This window comes from Xylocopa sonorina, unplaced genomic scaffold (genome assembly GCF_050948175.1).
Source record: "Xylocopa sonorina isolate GNS202 unplaced genomic scaffold, iyXylSono1_principal scaffold0014, whole genome shotgun sequence".
NCBI lineage: Eukaryota > Metazoa > Arthropoda > Insecta > Hymenoptera > Apidae > Xylocopa > Xylocopa sonorina.
This window is the reverse complement of record NW_027490090.1, coordinates 4,831,152-4,850,223: the sequence shown is the minus strand read 5'-3', so window position 1 is coordinate 4,850,223 and position 19,072 is coordinate 4,831,152. Positions and strand designations below refer to the sequence as shown.

General features: G+C 46.6%; 2 protein-coding genes across 2 annotated transcripts; both read left to right on the top strand.

Moving 5' to 3' along the window:
- Nucleotides 1-448: 448 nt before the first annotated feature.
- On the top strand, nt 449-983 carry LOC143431783 (uncharacterized). The gene is made up of 2 exons (XM_076908720.1): nt 449-821; nt 937-983. The coding sequence occupies exons 1-2, from the start codon at nt 449-451 to the stop codon at nt 981-983; spliced, it is 420 nt and encodes a 139-aa protein (XP_076764835.1).
- A 3,326-nt stretch (nt 984-4,309) lies between these two features.
- LOC143431782 (uncharacterized) lies at nt 4,310-5,431 on the top strand. The gene is made up of 4 exons (XM_076908719.1): nt 4,310-4,367; nt 4,417-4,739; nt 4,799-5,154; nt 5,257-5,431. Exons 1-4 carry the CDS (start codon nt 4,310-4,312, stop codon nt 5,429-5,431), a joined length of 912 nt encoding a protein of 303 aa, XP_076764834.1.
- The last annotated feature ends 13,641 nt before the right edge of the window (nt 5,432-19,072 follow it).

The window sequence follows — 19,072 nt, the reverse complement described above, 5'->3', positions numbered from 1 at the left end:
GTCACGGTGGCCTAGCAAGAAGGCTGACCTCCGTGTGCTAGTTCTGGTCGAGTCGGTCACTTTATCGGAGATGGTCGAGGCCATTGCTGGCACCGGAGGGTGCCGGGTAGAGGAGGTGAAGGATTCTTCCGGAGGAGAGATCCGGTCCTAAACCGGATCATGCCACCCTTCACCTAAGGGGCTTGGTACCATTTGGGTGCAGCACCCTCCAACGTGGCAGGTTCCAGTGGGGGTGGTGCATCCGCATCACCCTCCAACGTGGGAGGATACGGACATGGACACTAGAGATGAGGCCGAGCAGGGTGTTAACCCTGCTACAAAGGATGCTGCTGGCCGGGGGAAGGCCATGGACACGGCCTAACGTTCCCGCCTCCCGGTCAGGTCATCCAAATTAATCTCAACCATGCCATCGCCGTACAAGACCTAATGTTTCAAGGTTTGCGGTGGCATGGTTGAGTTGGTCGTCGTCGCGGAGCCGTTCCGGGTTCTCCAGCGCCAGTCCTGGGCTAGAGACCTGGACGATTCCGTGGTGATCGCCCAGTCGGTCCTGTCGCGGATCCGACCGATCGCGCCTGTTGCGTGCGGCCACTGTTTCATGGCGATCGACTGGGCCGATTATCTGGTGGTGGGCGTGTATGCGCCAACGAGTTGGCCCCTCAGTCGTATCAACACATTAATGGACGGGCTACAAAACGTCGTTTCTTTGGACGCAGCTCGTCCAGTGTTCGTCTTCGGGTACTTCAATACTCACGAAACTGCATGGCACTCTCCGAGATCGGACCAGAAGGGTCACTCGGTGTTGGACTGCGAGGCTGGCCTGGGTCTCGGGTTGTTGAACCGGGGCTCGGCCAGCACGTGCGTGCGGTTCGAGGGCGAAAGTATCGTGGATATATCTTTCGCAAATGCCCTAACGATACGCCGTGTGTTGGGTTGGAGGGTCGACGACGTGGAGACACTCTCAGATCACGCGTACATACGCATAGATGTCTCCACTCCTCCCCCGACCCGCCCATCAGCTCACCATCAGTGGAGGTTCACCCTGAGGGGTATGGGTAGAGGATATCCTGATGGCCATCATTGTGGCACCGCGGAGGTCTCGGCGCGGCACACTCTTCAGGTGTGTCCAGCCTGGGAGGTGCCACGTCGGTTGTTAGCGGCATAGGTGGGTCCGGACCTCTTGTTGCCGAGCATCCTGTCTGGGATGCTTGGTCGCTAGAGTATCTGGCAGGCCATAAGAAGTAAGAGTCCGACATACCCCCAAAGTTCCCTAGCTCTGGGGGATCCATGAGGATTTCCCAACGTTAAAAAAAAATGTTAGGTTACCTCTATGTTTACATGGAATCCTTTATTACGAAACTGGGGCGGGAGGGGGGGGGGGGGAGTAAGAGGAGGAGAAGGAGGAGGACGGAGCCCCGAGAGCGCTTCCGGAGGTGATGCAAAAAGAGGTGGTATCTATATGGCAGCTTCGGTTCACCGCTGAGGCGCAAAGAGGCAGCATACGACCCTCGTTTCGGGCAATTAGCGGCTCTTGGACGTGGAAGAGGTGGACACCAGCGATCCCAACCGATCTCGGGCCTCGTCGGTATTCGTCAGATCACCGTCTGCTTTGTCAGGACGGGATGGGGAAGGTAGCGACTCCGCGGAGATCGCGCCTATCACTCTCCCCGCCGACACGCTCCGCAATTTTCCTAAAACTACTTGAGGAGCATCGGGAGAGGAGAGGTCGCACCCCTCCTACGGAGGACTATATTGTTCCCGCCCAGGCGAAGGAGCACCTCCTCCGGGTCGAAGAGGCGAGACTCAGGCTGAAACAGGAGTCTGAGTTATGCAGTCACGACCCGGAGAAGCACCGCCCCCCCCCCCCTCCCCCCAGGCAAGTCGACCAAAACTATTCCCGGGGTGGACGACTATGGCCGGAGGTTTAGAGACGTAGATATGGTGGCTCTTGACCGAAGGGACTATACAGCCGCCAATGACATAAAGTGGATCGCGGCGAGACCTACCAATGTTAAGGGCGGCTTTATTCGTAGGCAGTGGGAGGGCTTATGCCAGCTGCCTGCCCTTTTTCAAAACGCACAGCAGCGGCGAGACCCCCCCTCCCCCCGCTTTCCGTGTTAGGGGAGGAAAAGACCACGGAGGGTCTATCGACGCGTATCTCCGCCTTAGAGGCGGAGAAGAACGTGCTAACAGCGCGTATCTCGGAATTGGAGAGGATACCAATTCCGGTACTGGGGATGACTCCTGCACGGGGTGATGCGCGGGGATGCACTATCGTTGCCTCGAAAGAGAGCATGTAAGGCAGCGATGCACTGCTGCAGTGGACCGGGGGGACCGCTGCTATAAATGCGGTGCCTCCCACCACCAGGCGTGACAATGTTCGGTGGCCGCACCCGACTGCATCGTATGTCAGATGCGGGGAGGCCGGCCAACCATCGGTTGGGATGGCCGCAGTGAAGGCCGCCCAGCCGGAGGACAAGACAAGTCGCCGTCAAAGCTCCATCAAGGAGGGAAACCAATACCTCCAAAGAGGTGACTGGGTTGGAAATGGTGAAGGGGGGACATCAGCCCCCCCCCCCCCCCCCCCGCCCCCCAGGCATATGGAAGGAAGTGTCGCGTTGTTTGCGACGGCGCTGATTGGAGGAGGGACGAGCCAGGGTGAGGCTACGGTGATGGATTAGCCTTTACACGTGCTCAAGTCCTACAAGTGAACATCAATCACGCCCGCCGTGCCCACGACCTATTAGTCGAGGCACTTGCGGCGTGCGTGGTTGATGTAGCCGAGGTTGCCGAGCCATATGTTGTACCCTACCGCCCGCCCTGAGTCGGAAGCAACAGTGATGCCCTATACACCCGTAGCTTCGGGGACGGGATACGTGGCCGTCAGCTGGGCAGAGTTTTTGTTAGTGGGGGTATATGCACCGCCTCTTTGGCCCCTCGAGACTTTTGAGTAGATTATGGACGGGCTACAGACCATCGTGTCATCGCACGCAGCCCGTTCAGTCCTTGTCCTGGTGGACTTTAACGCTCATGCGACTGCATGGGGTTCCCCCAGGACGGATGCGAGGGTCAGTGCAGTGCTGGATTGTGACTGGCCTGGACCTCCGGTTGCTTAACCGGGGGTTGACCAGTAAGTTCCCTGGATCTTTCATGGACTTCCCCTGGTGCCGCGCGCCGGGTTACGGGGTGGCTCGTTGACGAGCAGACGGAGACCCTATACGATCATTGGTACAATCGGATAGAAGTTTCCGTCTCAACCCCGGACCGCCCGTACCCTCACCAACAATAACAGCGTAGATGGGCAGTGAAGGCCTTGGATGAGGACACCCTGATGGTTTGTTGTTGTTATATATATTATAGTTAGTTATATATTATAGTTATAGTTATTATATTATAGTTGTTGATTTCACGAGGAAATGGTGGCGGTATGTGATACCGTGCCTCGTGCTAGGCCTCCGCCTTGGCGGCCCGCGTACTGGTGGTCGGCTGCAATCGCAGAATTGCGGAAAAACTGTGCTGCAGCCCGACGCCAGTACGTGAGTTCTCGCCGGCGGAGACATCGTGATGAGGCACGAACGGCACTGCAGTATGCTGAATATCGCCATTTGACGGTTCAGCTGTAGCAGACCATCAGGAGGGTCAAAGCTGACGCTTGCGACGGACTTCTCCGTACCCTGAATCGGGATCCATGGGGGCGCCTATATAAGTTTGCTGAAAACAAGATTCGAACATGGGCGCCCCCAATAACGGAGACGATGGACCCCCAGCTCCTCGGGAGGGTGGTCGGTACTTTGTACCCATCTGGGGACGCACCGGCTACCTTTCCAGGTCAGATGGACCAGTGTGACTGATCCACTGAGCTGGAGGTGTCCGAGGAGGGGTTGGCCGGGGCAGTGCAACACCTTAGGGCCCGGAGTACGGCACCGGACCCTGATGGCGGCTCTTTACAGCCGTCTTGAGGACGGGGACCTTCCCACTTCGGTGGCGTGTTGGACGCCTGGTCCTCCTTAGGAAGGACGCGGATTCTCCCTCCGCATACCGGCCTATTGTGCTTCTGAATGAGGTGGGGAAACTCTTCGAGCGCATCGTAGCTTCCCGCCTCTCCAGGCACCTGTCGCATGTTGGACCCCATCTGGTCGAGTGCCAATTCGGCTTCAAGGGGGGGGTGGGGCGGTCCACGATCGGCTCCATCGCGGACTCGGCCACTTCCAGGAGAGCGTTAGCATTAGCTATTTCCTTGGATATAAATAATACTTTTAATACCCTCTCCTGGGAGACCATCCGCGGTGGACTCGAAACTCATCGAGTCCCCATGTACCTGCGGGTGGCGATTGGGTCGTACTTGCGTGGCAGGTGTGTTGAGTATATGGGTCGGTATGTTGTTTACTATCCTATGCATACCTCATGAGTCCGTTTTAGGAACATTGTTATGGAACCTGGGATATGACGAGGCTCTGCGTATCCTCCCCCTGACAGGCGTCAGCATCGTCTGCTGCGCGGACGATACGATGCTCATAGCCTGTAGGAACACACCGGGGAGTATCGTCCGATGCGTCGAGGTGGGATTGGCCCTCGTGGCCTCCAGGGTCCGGAGTCTGGGTCTAGAATTGGTCCCTCCTAAGACGGAGGCTATGTGGTTTCTCGATCACAGCCACCGCCTCCGTTCTTGTGAGGGACAACTACTGGCCCGAACTCTGGTCCGGATAGGTAATGTCGGCATCCAAGTGGCAGACGGGATCTCGGTCTCCACCTGGACGGCTATCGGAGTTTTGTGCGCCATTTCTCGCTTCTGGGCCCCCAGTTGGAACGTATGGCGGCCAATCTTGGTCGTCCTTTGTCCAACTTAGGGGATCCAGACCGGAGGGTCCGCCGCCTCTACGCGGGCATCATACGGAGTATGGCCATGTACAAGGACCCTGTGTGGTCGGATGACCTGATGGTCAGTAATCGCAGCATGCAATTGTTGCGCAATGTTTGGCGGCGACTGAACATCAGAGTCATCCGAGGGTACCGCACGGTGTCCTACGAGGTGGCGACAGCTCTGGCAGGGCTACCACCGTTAGAGCTCCTGGCGACTGCTGATGCCTATGTTTATAGGCAGTTACGCGGTTGCCAGAATGACTCTGACCTGCCAGAGTTGCTGAGAGAGGCGCTCAGGTTTCAAGTTCGGCGTTCTGTTTAGAATACGTGGCGGGAACTACTCAACTCCCGCCACGGAAGTCATAGGACTGTCGGGGCGGTTCTGTCTATCTTGTCAAGATGGGTAGACCGCAGCCATGGACGGCTTACCTTCCGGACCACGCAGGTGCTCACCGGGCATGGATGCTTCGGCAAGTACCTGTGTCGGATCGGCAGGGAAGTCACGGGGATTTGTCACCATTGTGACGGTCTCGGAGACACGGCGCAGCACACGCCGGAGTGGTGTCAGGCGTGAGAAATGTTGCGTCGTGATTTTCAGGCAGTTATAGGCCATGATCTGTCACTGCCATCCGTCATTAAGCGGATGGCAGAGGTTCAGAGATCCTGTCGGCCAATGATGGCCTATTGTGAGGCCGTCATCAAGATTAACACGCTTTGTCACCTTGTGGCAAGGGGTGATGGATGATCTACCATCGCTATGTTGCGATGGTAGTAGTATGGAGGATATTGCAGACCATGACCCATCATGGTCTTGCACGCAACTTCCCCCGTGGTGGCGGCGACTATGGTGTGGCCCTGGAGTCGCCGCGGAGATATATCTCCATGGGAAGGAGACTCTCATGCTGCACTTGACATTGTTCAAGTGCAACATGGGAGTCTTGGCGCTGGGAGGGAAACGGTAGCGTTCATTTTGAGATCCCGGTTCCCTCCCAGAAGCGCCGATGGTTGACACCGGGGGATTTTAGCCGCTAGAAATCCGGCAGAACCCCGGAGTTTCCCCCAGGGCTCCGGGGTATCCATGATGGATTTCCTCACATAAAAAAAAGAAAAAAGATTAGGTTAGGTTAGGTTCGTTATCAACGATCATACCATACATAACTCACCGATTCTTGTTCGATCACCGAAGTTAAGTCACGTTGGGCGTGAATAGTACTTAAATGGGTGAATGCTTCGGAACTCCACATGTTGTTGGCTTACACCATTTTTTTCTTGCCCCTTCTTACTTTTTTACCCGTTCTGTGTTCTACTTTCTCTCCGATTTGCTCTGTTTTATCAATCAAAGTGCGAAAAGGGGTTAGAAGCATACGCTACGTCCACAACAAAAAGGGACGCCAGCGAGTGTGCATTAATTTTATTTCTTCGCGTCGTCTTGTACCTGACTAAAAAGGATTGGCGTCCTGCCGTGATCCACTCGAAAAAAGGAGAACATTACAAGTGCGCACAGGGAGACAACGCATGACAAACAACTGGTTGACAGCTTTAGACCATAAGGGCGGCATCTGTTGCTTCACTTTAAAATGTGAAACAATAAATGTGAAGTTTTAAAAAATGACATGTCAGAAACATCGATGGAAGTGAATGAAACACAGTCAACGTATAAAGTTAGCACGTGGCATGGTGAAGACTTAAAGGAATTCAAAGAGTTCCTTGATGATACAGAGGCAAAAAGAAGCGTACAACAAGTAATCAAGAAGATCAAGGAAAAAAAATTATTAAAAAGGAAAAAGGACGCATGGCAACAAAATGGAACGAACTAACCAGAAGCCAACCTCGGATTCAAAAACAACAGTGAATCAAAAATTGTGATCAATGATTCAAGAATTGCAAAAGGAAAACAAAAAATTGCGGGAGCAATTAAAGAAATTGACAGAATTGGACAGAAACCCCAAGAAAGATACAAATGAGGCAGCAGAGGACAAAACACAAGCAGCGTGCAGCGGCAGCATACAGATGGAAGCATCGATGGAAGAACTTCAAATGGATCATCAAGATGACTTCATACAAATGCTAAAAAGAAGAAATGAACTAAGGAAGACGTCAAGTAACAGCCACAATGGTAAGCAGCATCAGAACAATGGGAATCCCAAGAAACAGCTAACTGCAGAACCTGCAACGACTACAGGAGGAAGCAACAAAGCCAGAGAATAAGATAAATCAGAAATCAAACCAACATCCTCCGTTAATTATCCTAAATCACCACCTATTATCATCATGTACTAAGACCCAAAGGAAACGATACAATTAATAAATAGTACGAATAGTCATGTAGGATTTCACATAAAAAGAGTAAGTAAGATAAAACATGTTTTGCAACTCAATAATCTGGATGATCATCAAAAAACCAAAGATATCTTATCGGAAGCTCAAACTAGTATTTATACCTACACTCCAAAGGGATTGAAAAACAATAATTTCCTGCTCAAAGAGCTCTCAGAGTCCTTCACTGAACAAGAAATTATGGATGAACTGCAAAGCATGGCAAATAACGACCTATCTTTTGAAAAATTATCTAGATTTAAGACACCAAAATCAATTGAGGAAGGGCGTGTATTACCAATATACCTTTTACAGAGATCGCCAAACAGCGATCTGAAAAAACTAACTAATATTGGGTACGTAGGTCACCACATAATTAGGTGGAAGAAATTAAACAAGAAGGGCGATGCTCAGGGCAGGTGTAAAAAATTCGAACACTCGGCAATCAACTGCAACTTAACGTTCAGATGCGTCAAATGCAGCGACCAGCATGAACCAGGACAGTGCAAAAAAAGTAAAAATGAAACAAATAAATCTACCATAAAGCCTTTTTGCGTAAACTGTAGAAATGAAGGCCATCCTGCATCGTATAGAGGGTACCCAAAGTTCAAAGAATACAAATTGAACCTTGAATTGCAAAGGAACAAAAATAAAAATAGCTTACCAACAATAATTGCTAATCCAGCTTCTATAAAACCAGGATTATCTTACGCAAACACTCTGAGGGAAGCGAAAAAGGATAAGCAACAAACTTTGCAAGCAGATAGCATAGATACAGTTACACGAATCATTCTACGCAAACAGGAAAATCAGCAGGACGTACATAACCTTCAGGTCAGAACGGGAACAATAGAGAAAACCATAAGCGCGCTAGTAGCCAAATTAGACGCAATGAATACACAGATCAATCAGATAGCAAACATGCTATATTCAGGATATCAAATTCAATAACTCACATACACCTACACAAACACTCAGGTTGATTTCGGCGAACATCAACTCAATAGTAAGTAACAGCAAACGAATAGCCCTCACGATGCTAATGGAAAAGGAAAACCCGGACATTGTGACACTAAACGAAACTAAATTAAACGAAAAACATACAATATACTTCAAAAATTATAAAATTATTAGGAATGATAGGCCAAAAACTCGGAAAGGAGGTGGTGCAGCAATAATAATAAAAAGAAATTTAAAATATGAAACGGTTCAAATAAATACAAAGACAGAGTTGCTGGAAATAACAGAAGTACGTATAAACACGTCAGGCAACAACAAACTTGTCATAGTAGCACTTTATGCGAAAAAAGGACCAAACACGAAATTCAGAGAAGAGCTGGAAAATTTATACGAAGAATTAGACATGACGAACCAATGCAACCACTATATTATAGCCGGGGACTTTAACGCAAAGCATGAAGCATGGGCAAATAAAATCAATGACGAGCGAGGCATAGCGATGAAGGATTGGATTGACAATAATGATATTAAATTTAGAATAGATCTATTCCACACTGCGGTGTCCTCCTTCCCTCGCACTGGATCCTATATAGATCTAATACTAGCGGACGCAAGATCAGAATTCACAGATGCATAAAGAAATAAATTAAATACATTGCAAGCAGCAAGCGACCACAAAGCTATCATGGCGCTAATCAGAATCCCAAATCAAGACACCACCGGGGCCCGAAGCAGGGAGTGCGCAGGTTATAATTTCGCAAAAGCTGACTGGACGAAACTTCGAAATATACTACAGTCGTACAAGCCAAACATAGAGATAGAGAGAAACCTAACAATTGAAGAAATAGACAAATACATACAAGATACTGAACATAGAATAGTAGAAGCAATGAAAATAGCAATACCTAAATCACAACCACAGAACTCTATAGGTAAATACGTAACAAAAAAATCAGGCAATTAATGAAAGAGGAGAAGGACCTGAAAGAGGTAACCTTGCAGAGAAGAATCCGAAGATCAGGTACGATAAGCGCACAAACGGACCACGTTATGGAAATATTAAAAAGTAGGATCAAAACAATAAAAAACAAAATCAGGGAAGAAACACAGAAAAAAGTTAGCAATTATTGGCACAAAAGAATCAAACAGGTAAACCCCAAAAAAACCGGACAGAATGTTCAAGGAAATAAATTATATGTTCAGGAAAAAGTCAATACTACAACTGCCATCGTTAAAAATACAAGCAAAAAAGTCGAATATACTGGGCATCGCAGAAATAGACACGACCACATTGACCAAAGATGACGTGGACACTTATGAAATAGACAACATGAAGGACAAACTGAATATACTAGGTGCCTAGTATGCCGAAGTACAAAGGGCAAATGATAAATTGAACGGCCAGGCATGTTTAGCGGCTAGCAGTAAGGTACAATAGAAGACCTTTCGCTACAAACGACTAGCACGGTTTATGGTATGCGCAGCAATCAAGTCATTTTTGAGGAACCGTTTCAACACATGCGGAAGACATAAACCGGGGATTTCCGAAAGGTCCACTACCCGTGGCCAAGCTATCCTTGGTCACTCGGCGCAGGTATTAGGCCCAGCGGAAATTTCGCTACATGACCAAATGTGGTAATAACAAAGTCAGCCCCCACCAGAAGCACCACCATCTTTCTGTAAGAAGGCAATGACCTAAAGTAGGCAATATTCGGTGATTGGCAAAAGCAGCCAAAACTGAATATCCAATCAAAAGGCGCGAGAAATGTAACGCGCCAACGAGGAAAATAGAAAAACAGAAAAACGATAATCTCCGCTGAGAATTCCTCAGAAAAACATCTAATGAAAAAGCTCTACAAACGATTTTTGACTTACACCCTGTTTAGAACATCCTGAACACGCATTATCAGTATAAGACAATCCCTCCATTGGTGACCCCCACGTGATAGTTCGAACAGTGTAAAGTCTTCAGCAAGTGTCCAGTGCATAAATTATAATATCTTCAACGATGGCTACAAGAAAGAACGCAGCCGCTGCAGTTAACACGAGTCTGGGTACGGAACACGCGAATGTAGTAGAATCGAATCGCTTTGCCATTCGCGTGTCGCCATTTTATCCGGAGCATCCTAGCCTATGGTTCAATCAGCTAGAGGCTCAGTTTGCCCTAAATGGCGTGGTTGCAGACCACACCAAATTTTACTACGTCACAGCGCAGCTCGAGACGAAGTACGCGAGGGAGGTTCAAGATATCATTTCCAACCCCCCCAGAGTCGGAGAAGTATGAGACGCTAAAGGCCATACTAATCCAGCGTCTATCACCAACGCAGAACCAGAGGATTATTCAGCAGCTCTTAGAAAGAGAAGAGATGGGTGGCAGGGCGCCGTCGTAATTTCTCAGAAACATGAGAAATTTAGCAGGTACGACGGTTACTGATGACTTCCTGCGCACATTGTGGGCTGGTCGTCTTTCGGCCATGACCCGCACCATCGTGAATACCCAAACGGACATGCCTCTGACGAAAATAGCCGAGATCGCGGATCAAATACATGAGGGTACACCTAAAAGCGAAACTACTGTAGCCAGCGTTACCTCGGATACAGCTATCAGCCAGCTGATGCAAAAACTGCAGAGCCTGGAGACCCGAATCGAGGAACTATCGACGCGCGACCTCAAGATAGGCGGAGCGGCTATTACCGGCACCGGTCGCGATCAGGAAGGGCACGACGAGGCAGATCTCCATCTGCAAACAATATCTGCTGGTACCATAGACGATTCGGAAACGGATCGACGAAATGCGTGCCGTCTTGCAGCCTTAATCAGGCGGGAAAAGAGCAGGGACACCACTGTGTGCGGCTATCAGTGAGAGTCCACAAACCAGCCGTTTCTTCGTAGCTGATAGGGTCAGCAAGGAAGAATTCCTTATTGACACCGGCTCGGATCTATGCGTGTACCCGCGTGCACGAGTTAAAGACCGGGTCGAGAAGACGCCCTATGAGCTATACGCGGCAAACAGCTCGGTCACCTCAACCTACGGAGTGAGGACATTCAATATGGACCTCGGACTTCGCCGCGCCTTCGCCTGGAAGTTCATCAATGCGGACGTCACGAGGCCAATCATCGGTGCTGACTTCCTCACTCATTATGGGCTGCTGATCGATTTGCGAAACAGACGGCTATTGGACCAGACGACATCGCTGAGAGCGGGAGGACGATTCATAGTAGACAACACGCAGTCCGTGAAGACAATTATAGGGAGTTCTCCCTACGACCTCCTCCTAGCAGAGTTTGCCACGATCACGTGACCCACAGCAGTGACACCTCAGGTAAAGCACGACATAATGCACTATATTAACACGACCGCCGGACAACCCATATTTTGTAAACCGCGTCGCTCAGCACCGCAACTATTTAAAATCGCGCGAGCGGAGTTCGAAGATCTCCTGCGCCAAGGTCATATCCGTCCGTCGAAAAGCCAATGGGCTTCAGCCCTACACATGGTTCCTAAAAAAGACAACGGATGAAGACCTTGTGGAGACTATCGGGCTCTAAACACTAGGACCGTACCAGATAGGTATCCGATTCCGCATGTTGAGGATTTTACACGTACGTTGTCGGGAAACGCGATCTTCACAACGTTAGATTTAGTCCGCGCATACCACCAAATACCCGTAAATCCGTCTGATATCGAAAAAGCCGCGATAATCATACCATTCGGCTTATACGAATACGCCTGAATGCCGTTTGGATTAAGAAACGCGGAACAAACGTTCCAACGTTTTATAGACACAGTCCCGAGAGGGCTCGATTTTTGCTACGCGTATCTGGACGACATATTAATAACGTCGAAAAATGAGTCCGAACACGGAGAGCACGTCCGACAGATCTTCGCCCGATTACAACAATACGGTGTCGTGATAAACCCGACAAAATGTGTTTTCGCCGCGACCGAAGTGAAATTCCTGGGCTACATAGTTAATAGTCAGGGAACAAAACCGCTACCTGACAAGGTCGAAGCAATAATAAAATTCCCAAAACCTACTATCGTGAAACAATTACGTAGTTTCCTGGGAATGGTAAATTTTTATCGTAGGTTCATTCCAATCGCGGCGGTACTACAGGCTCCGTTAAACAAATTATTAACGGGCTACGCTACAGCAGAGGCAAGGAAATTCGTGGCAACCACTTGTCTTCTGTACGAAATCTTTGTCGTCAGTACAAAGAAAATATAGCGCGTACGACCGCGAACTTCTCGCGATCTATTCCGCCGTCAAACAGTTCCGGCATGCAATAGAAGGTCGTGTATTTACCATATACACAGACCATAAGCCAATTACATTCGCGTTTAAGCAAAAACCGGAAAAATCAACACCGAGGCAATTGTGTTACTTAGATTATATAACCCAATTTTCTACAGACATCTGCCACATTAGCGGCAAAGATAACGAAGTAGCTGACGTGTTGTCGCGAATAGAAGCCATTTCCACTCCGATAGATTTTGATAAACTCGCGGAATCACAGAACACCGACCAGGAATTGAAAGATCTAATAGCATCAGGCACGTCATTAAAATTAAAGCGTATAAAACTTACATCAAGCGACGCGCATGTATATTGCGACGTAGCAACCGACATTGTCCGCCCATTTGTCACACAACCATATCAACGTCAGGCCTTTGCAGTAATTCACGGGCTCTCGTACCCGGGAGTAAAAACTACAGTAAAATTAATGAAAGAACAAATTTGTGTGGCCGTCGATGGAACGGGATTGCCGAGAATGGGCGCGTAGTTGTTTAGACTGCCAACGCGCAAAAATCATGAAACATAATAAATCTCCGGTCGGTACATACACTCTACCGTCGGCTAGGTTCGACCATGTGAACATCGATCTAGTAGTCCGCTACCGATTTGACACGGATATAGGTATTGCCTAACTTGCGTGGATAGGTGTACGCGATGGCCAGAGGTTTCCCCATCGAGAATATCGAGGCGGAGACCGTCGCGAGAACGTTCATTGCTGGCTGGGTCGCTCGTTTCGATACGCCCTTACGTATCACGACTGATCAGGGCAGACAGTTCGAAAGCGAACTGTTCAAGCGCTTAAATGCTTTTCTCGGGTCGACGCATTTAAGAACCACAGCATATCACCCAGCAGCGAACGGCCTCGTAGAACGCCTGCACAGACAATTAAAGGCAGCAATCAGATGTCACAATGATGAACGTTGGACTGATTCGCTGCCCATAGTGTTATTAGGTATAAGATCAGCGTATCGCGACGATCTGAAGGCGTCTACGGCCGAACAAGTATACGTATAATATAAAATCTGATAACCGCGAACCGCCCGATACAATCAAAGAACTTCACGCATACTTCAGAGATATAAGACCGATTCCCGGAACTCGACACGGACAGTAAAAAATGTTTATTCACAAAGACCTGGAGACGTCTTCTCACATCTTCGTCCGCGTCGATGCGGTCAAGCGACCGTTACAACATCCTTACGAAGGACCATTTCCAGAAAAGGATACTACGGTATCTATTGATCGCCTCAAACCGGCTTATTCAATCAGGATAGAGACAGAAGGCAATGTTACCGAACAAACTAGCGAGCCATGCATTAAAATAGAAAATAAAGAAAGCTTGCAACCAACTTACACGCAGGAACCTCTGCGAACGCGCTCAGGGAGACGGGTGAGATTCCCAGATCGCCTGCAGGTTGGTCGTTAGTGGCAATAGAGATAAGTAGTTAGTAAGTTTGTACATAGTAGGTAAGAATAATTTTAAGTTATCTTTTAAGTATAGCCACTAGCAAATGGTATGTAAACATTATAAGGTAACGTTTGCACTGGTAAGGGGGTGATGTAGCGGCTAGCAGTAAGGTACAATAGAAGACCTTTCGCTACAAACGACTAGCACGGTGAACACCAGCAAATGCGAAACAGTACTATTTAAACCATCCTGCAGAAGAACATCGCCCGCTATTGTAAGGCAATATAAACATTTTTCCATATCAGGGGACTCGAAAAGTGGGATCAAAGTTAAGCACAAGAACGACGTAAAATATTTAGATATACTATTAGATAACAGATTCCTTATGAACAAACATGTAGAGCTCCAATTGCAAAAAGCTAAAAACACGTTCCTGGTGAATTCAAAATTATTCTTTTCCCAAAATCTGAACCAATTACTAATAAGACTAGTAATCACCTATGGGTGCGAGATATGGTACAATATCGAAGCTTCAATAATGGAAAAACTCAGAATATTTGAAAGAAGACGCTTAAGAACATGTCTAAGTCTGTATAGATCAGCCAGCTCGAATTATCAAAAATATATAAGCAATGCAAAAATATACAACGCAGCCGAAATAAATCGTATCGACAATTCTATCATAAAAATTATTAAAAATTATTTTGCAACAGCAGCCACAATCAAAGACAATAGTTAGATTTTCCCAATTCCGCACCCTGAGGGTAATTATATCAGAAAACCGGTTAACTCAGGTTATATGCCGCCGGAAGCATTCATGCTCCTAGAGAGAAAAGGCTACGTACAAAACGAAGAAGCAATACCGATATTGTACCAGATCCCGCGCCATAAGAGCATTAAAGCTATAAAACTAGCTCCAGAGTCGATTGAAGACAAAACGTACAAACCGTTACTCAAATATAATACAGCAATCTCGCGAAGAAACTATATAGAATATAAGAAACGGGAAAGTTTTGGTGGCTAGAGACCACTTAGATTAAGTAAAATTCTTAGTATTACAATCAAAACAAAATGCCTCTAAATGTGCATTATTAGGATAAAAATATGAACCGCAATATAGGACAATAAGATTTAAAAGACAGAGTTACATTTATAATTGGATTTCTTTATATTTATACCTATGTAATATATTTTTAAAATTTTTGTACTAGATACACACCGTGTCGCAGAAAAATATGAAAAAAGACGTTAGATTATATAGAAAATAAGTATAAAAAGATAGAAGAATAAGAAAGGAAAGAAAGGATGAACTAGTATTAGCATTAACAGTAATATTAAATCATAAAGTTCCTACGTCGTCCACATCTTCTTCACTCACTGTTGTAAATACTTTCTTCACTCATCCATTCATTCATTTATATATCTGTCATCATTAGCTCTTACTTAGTTCTAAGCGTATAATTGTGATGTTAGCTCCAATTTTTGTTGGCTATTTATAGGGAGCAATACCTAAAATAAGATACTCATATTAAATAAAGTAGCTCAAGTTAAGATAAATACAACGAGCAAAATTAAAATATATGAGCAAAATGAAAACAAATGTAACGGTAAAAGACTGAAAGTAGTACAAATAAGTCGAAAGTGAAAATAAAGAGAACAAATACTTTTTATTTATTTAGAGTAAGTACCATTGTAAAACATTTTATTGGCCTTAAATAAACGTATTAAAAACAAAAACAAACGCATAACTCACCGGTTCTCGTCCGATCACCGAAGTTAAGATGGGTTGGGCGTGGATAGTACTTAGATGGGTGACCGCTTGGGAACTCCACGTATGGCCGTTGAAGAATTCGTCAGGACGGCAAGCCTTGTCTATATGAGCACAGTATACTGTAGCGAAATCTTCTGTCGGCAACTTTGATGTCGGCATGCAAAAGAATTGAGTGCGCATGCGCATCATAGCATATAAAAATCCAGTTCGCAGAGTCATCTGGATTTCAGTTTCACTTGCATTTTTTTACCCTCTATCTACCAAACTTATTTTTATATTTAGTTAATCAAAATTTAATAAAAATAATAAATGTATTATTCCTAATACACTAAAAAATAAGGAAAGAAAGTAAATGTCGAAAAAATATAAAATACACATGTTATTATGACTATAAAAATGTGAGAACATAAATATTATGCAAGATAAACAAGAGAAAATATAATATAATGAAAAATACAAAAAATATATTGTACACTGTATATTTTACTTCAAAATTTATTGTAATGTTATTTTTTACATATTTAATACCTGTATATACAAATATATCAGTAACATACATATAATATCTTAAAATTAAAGGTTTCCTATCTAATATAGATCTATAAATATAAGATAGATTTACAAACATCTAAAATTGGAGGATAATATCTTAAAATTAATGAAAAAACGAACATCATATTTTTAATAAAAATATACTTTTTATTAATATATATGTAAAAAAGGTAGGCTTTCTTTAGTTGAATTCGCCGCGCTTTACACACTACGCGCCCCCTTTTAATTAACTCCTGCTAGATGGAACAATAGAGAGTATGACTAGCAGATTTTGAAGAATTGAAAATAACAAGAAATTACGTTGATAGAATATACAGCGAGTCAGATAGACAGAATTTTTAAGAGTGTTAATAGTGCTAATTGAGTGAATCAAAGAAGTGATAATAATAAACTTTCATTGTTGTTTTTTTGTTTTACAGAGAAACTAAATTGTTTATTATTATTATTATTATTATTATTATTATTATTATAAAGGATTAACGCACCTATTATTTATATTATTTATTTTATATTATATACATATAATTATATTGTGACGTGGTGATGTCACAAGGCTCGATTCCCCCTTTTTTGTTAGCCTTAGCTCGCTGATCACCACCCGTGCGAAGAGAGCGACACGGACCATTGCGATAACAGTATTTGCAAAAGGCGTAAAAAACGCGTTGTGAGGAGCTTTTTCCATTTCCCCTCATTTTTTTCTCTTTATTTTATGGATTCGTCTGGCATACTGGAAGAACGAACGACCATGGAAAAAATATCCTTCTGGCGGACTAGCAGACCGTGGGTTCATGAAAGAGCTATGCGTTGAGGTAGCGTGAAGAGCTCGACGTGGAGAAGTCGAAAACTTGATCAATTAAGGAGACCCCTCAGCCCGAGGAACACCAGAATAGGCTTTGCTATGATGTGACTGCTGCCTGTCGTCCTAACGATAGAGAAGATGTCCTATAGGGAGTGAGATGGATCTCAACCCCTCTTAGCCCTTACAGCGAAGTTAACAAGTCCAGCGGCTCTTCAGGTGAGTTATGGGAGCACGGCGCACGTGACGCACCGCAATTTAAATGATCAAGAGAACTCCTCTCAGAGACACCCGAGGGTGCGAGAAGCAGTTGAAGCGACTATGCTTCTGTGTGCTGTAGAGATGGAAGAGGAAAGAAAGAAGGAAAAGAGAGGAGAATAACGTTTCGTCCTGGGCCTGCTAGTGGACTCATCAATAAGGCTACCTAGCCGGCCCTGCCTTAGACGCTGGGATATTAGGGACAGGTCAGAACTTCTATATACTGGAAAGGATAGGTCATCGGGTACTTTCAGGATAGTATAAACGGTGCTGTCCCTCTAGTGGTGGGAGTCGGAGAGCCGTCACACAGTGATCGCCGAAATCCACCGATCGATGTCTCAAACAATACCGAAGCGTACAGTCCCCCACCCCACTAGGGAGCCCCGGAGGAGGATCCAGAAAGCTCGAAGACCGAAGGCGAATCAATTAGCGAGCGACCGCTAGGTGACCGAGTGTAAAGATTAGCATCAAATCAGTAGCATTGTACGGAGTTAGCGAGAGTGATTTTGTGGAAACAGGCAGTAGGAGAGAGAGAGAGAGAGAGAGAGAGAGAGAGAGAGAAAGAGAGTCAAAGAGAGAGAGAGGGGGGAGAGAGGAAGAGAGAGAGAGAGAGAGAGAGAGAGGATCGTAATTCCGGACAGCCTAGAGAAGAGATTGTGAGTTCTTATACGTCAAAAACGTCCCATTTTCCTGCCACATTTCTTTGGCTGCATATGATATATTGTATTTTGTATCGCAAAGCGGGTGGTGATCCCCCGCCATTCATGTGTTCTTGCGTAATTTGCGCGGATCTTCGTCGTCCAGCCTGTTACGGCCCAATACGAAAAGAAGCCGTGACTTCAGTGTGCAAGTTTGCGACATTTTTGACTAGCGATCGAAGGAGGAAGTATTCCGAAGTTCCGAGGGTTCTCAGGCCCCGTATTCTCCCCAGGTTGCATAAGTTTTGTTAGTGCTACCGTTCGGGTAACTGGCGCTAAAAGTATCCTTTGCAACTCAACAGTTTCGAGATACCCTCACAGCAACGATTATTGTATTTACGTGATTAATGAGATTGTACCATTCCGATACACTAATGATGACCACATACGGTTCTAAATATTCCGGAGGTAAAATAGCCTTCCATTCGGATCTCCGGGTGAGGGCAGGACTGAGTGAGGTCATCGTGGCGATGAATTGGTCAAGGCGGGCGAAACATCTTCGGCCCGTAACCTCGTCCCCTGGCGTTGGCCCCATTGTCAAGTAGCATAGCCGCCCGGTAACGCGCTCGATGACAACCACCCTCAGGCCTCATCGCCACGCCGCGGCCGGGTGTGCTCCTGCGAACGTGACCTTGGCGCGGTCTCAAGATCACAGCCTTCGTGCTGTCCAAGTCCGCTTAATTAGATGCGGCGAGGGACTAAGGTCGGATTCAGTATCTCCGGTTGAGTCCAAAATAGGAAATCGCGAAATCGTAGAAATAAGCGTAAATATTAGTACAGCGATACCCTCCGCGACCGCGACCGTACCGACGTCGACGCCGACGTCCGCGTCCGTAATTGCGTCCACGGGAATTAGAATTCTGCAGCTGAATTTGCAGCATTCAGCTACGGTATCAGGAGAGGTGCGTCAGCTCGTAGCTCAGAAGCGTTTAGACGTCCTGCTGCTGCAGGAAGCATACGTTAGAACGCAGGGTTCGAGCCACACCGTGAGCGGTTTAGGAATCGGAACGAAGGTGACGGCCGTCGGCTCACAATACCCGTGGGCTGCGGTTGCCGTTTGCAACCCTCGAATCGAAATGGTCTTTGTCTCGCAACTTAGCACCCCGCACTGTGTTTGCGCGGAGGTGCTGGCGCCCGGCTTCTCGATATATGTCGTG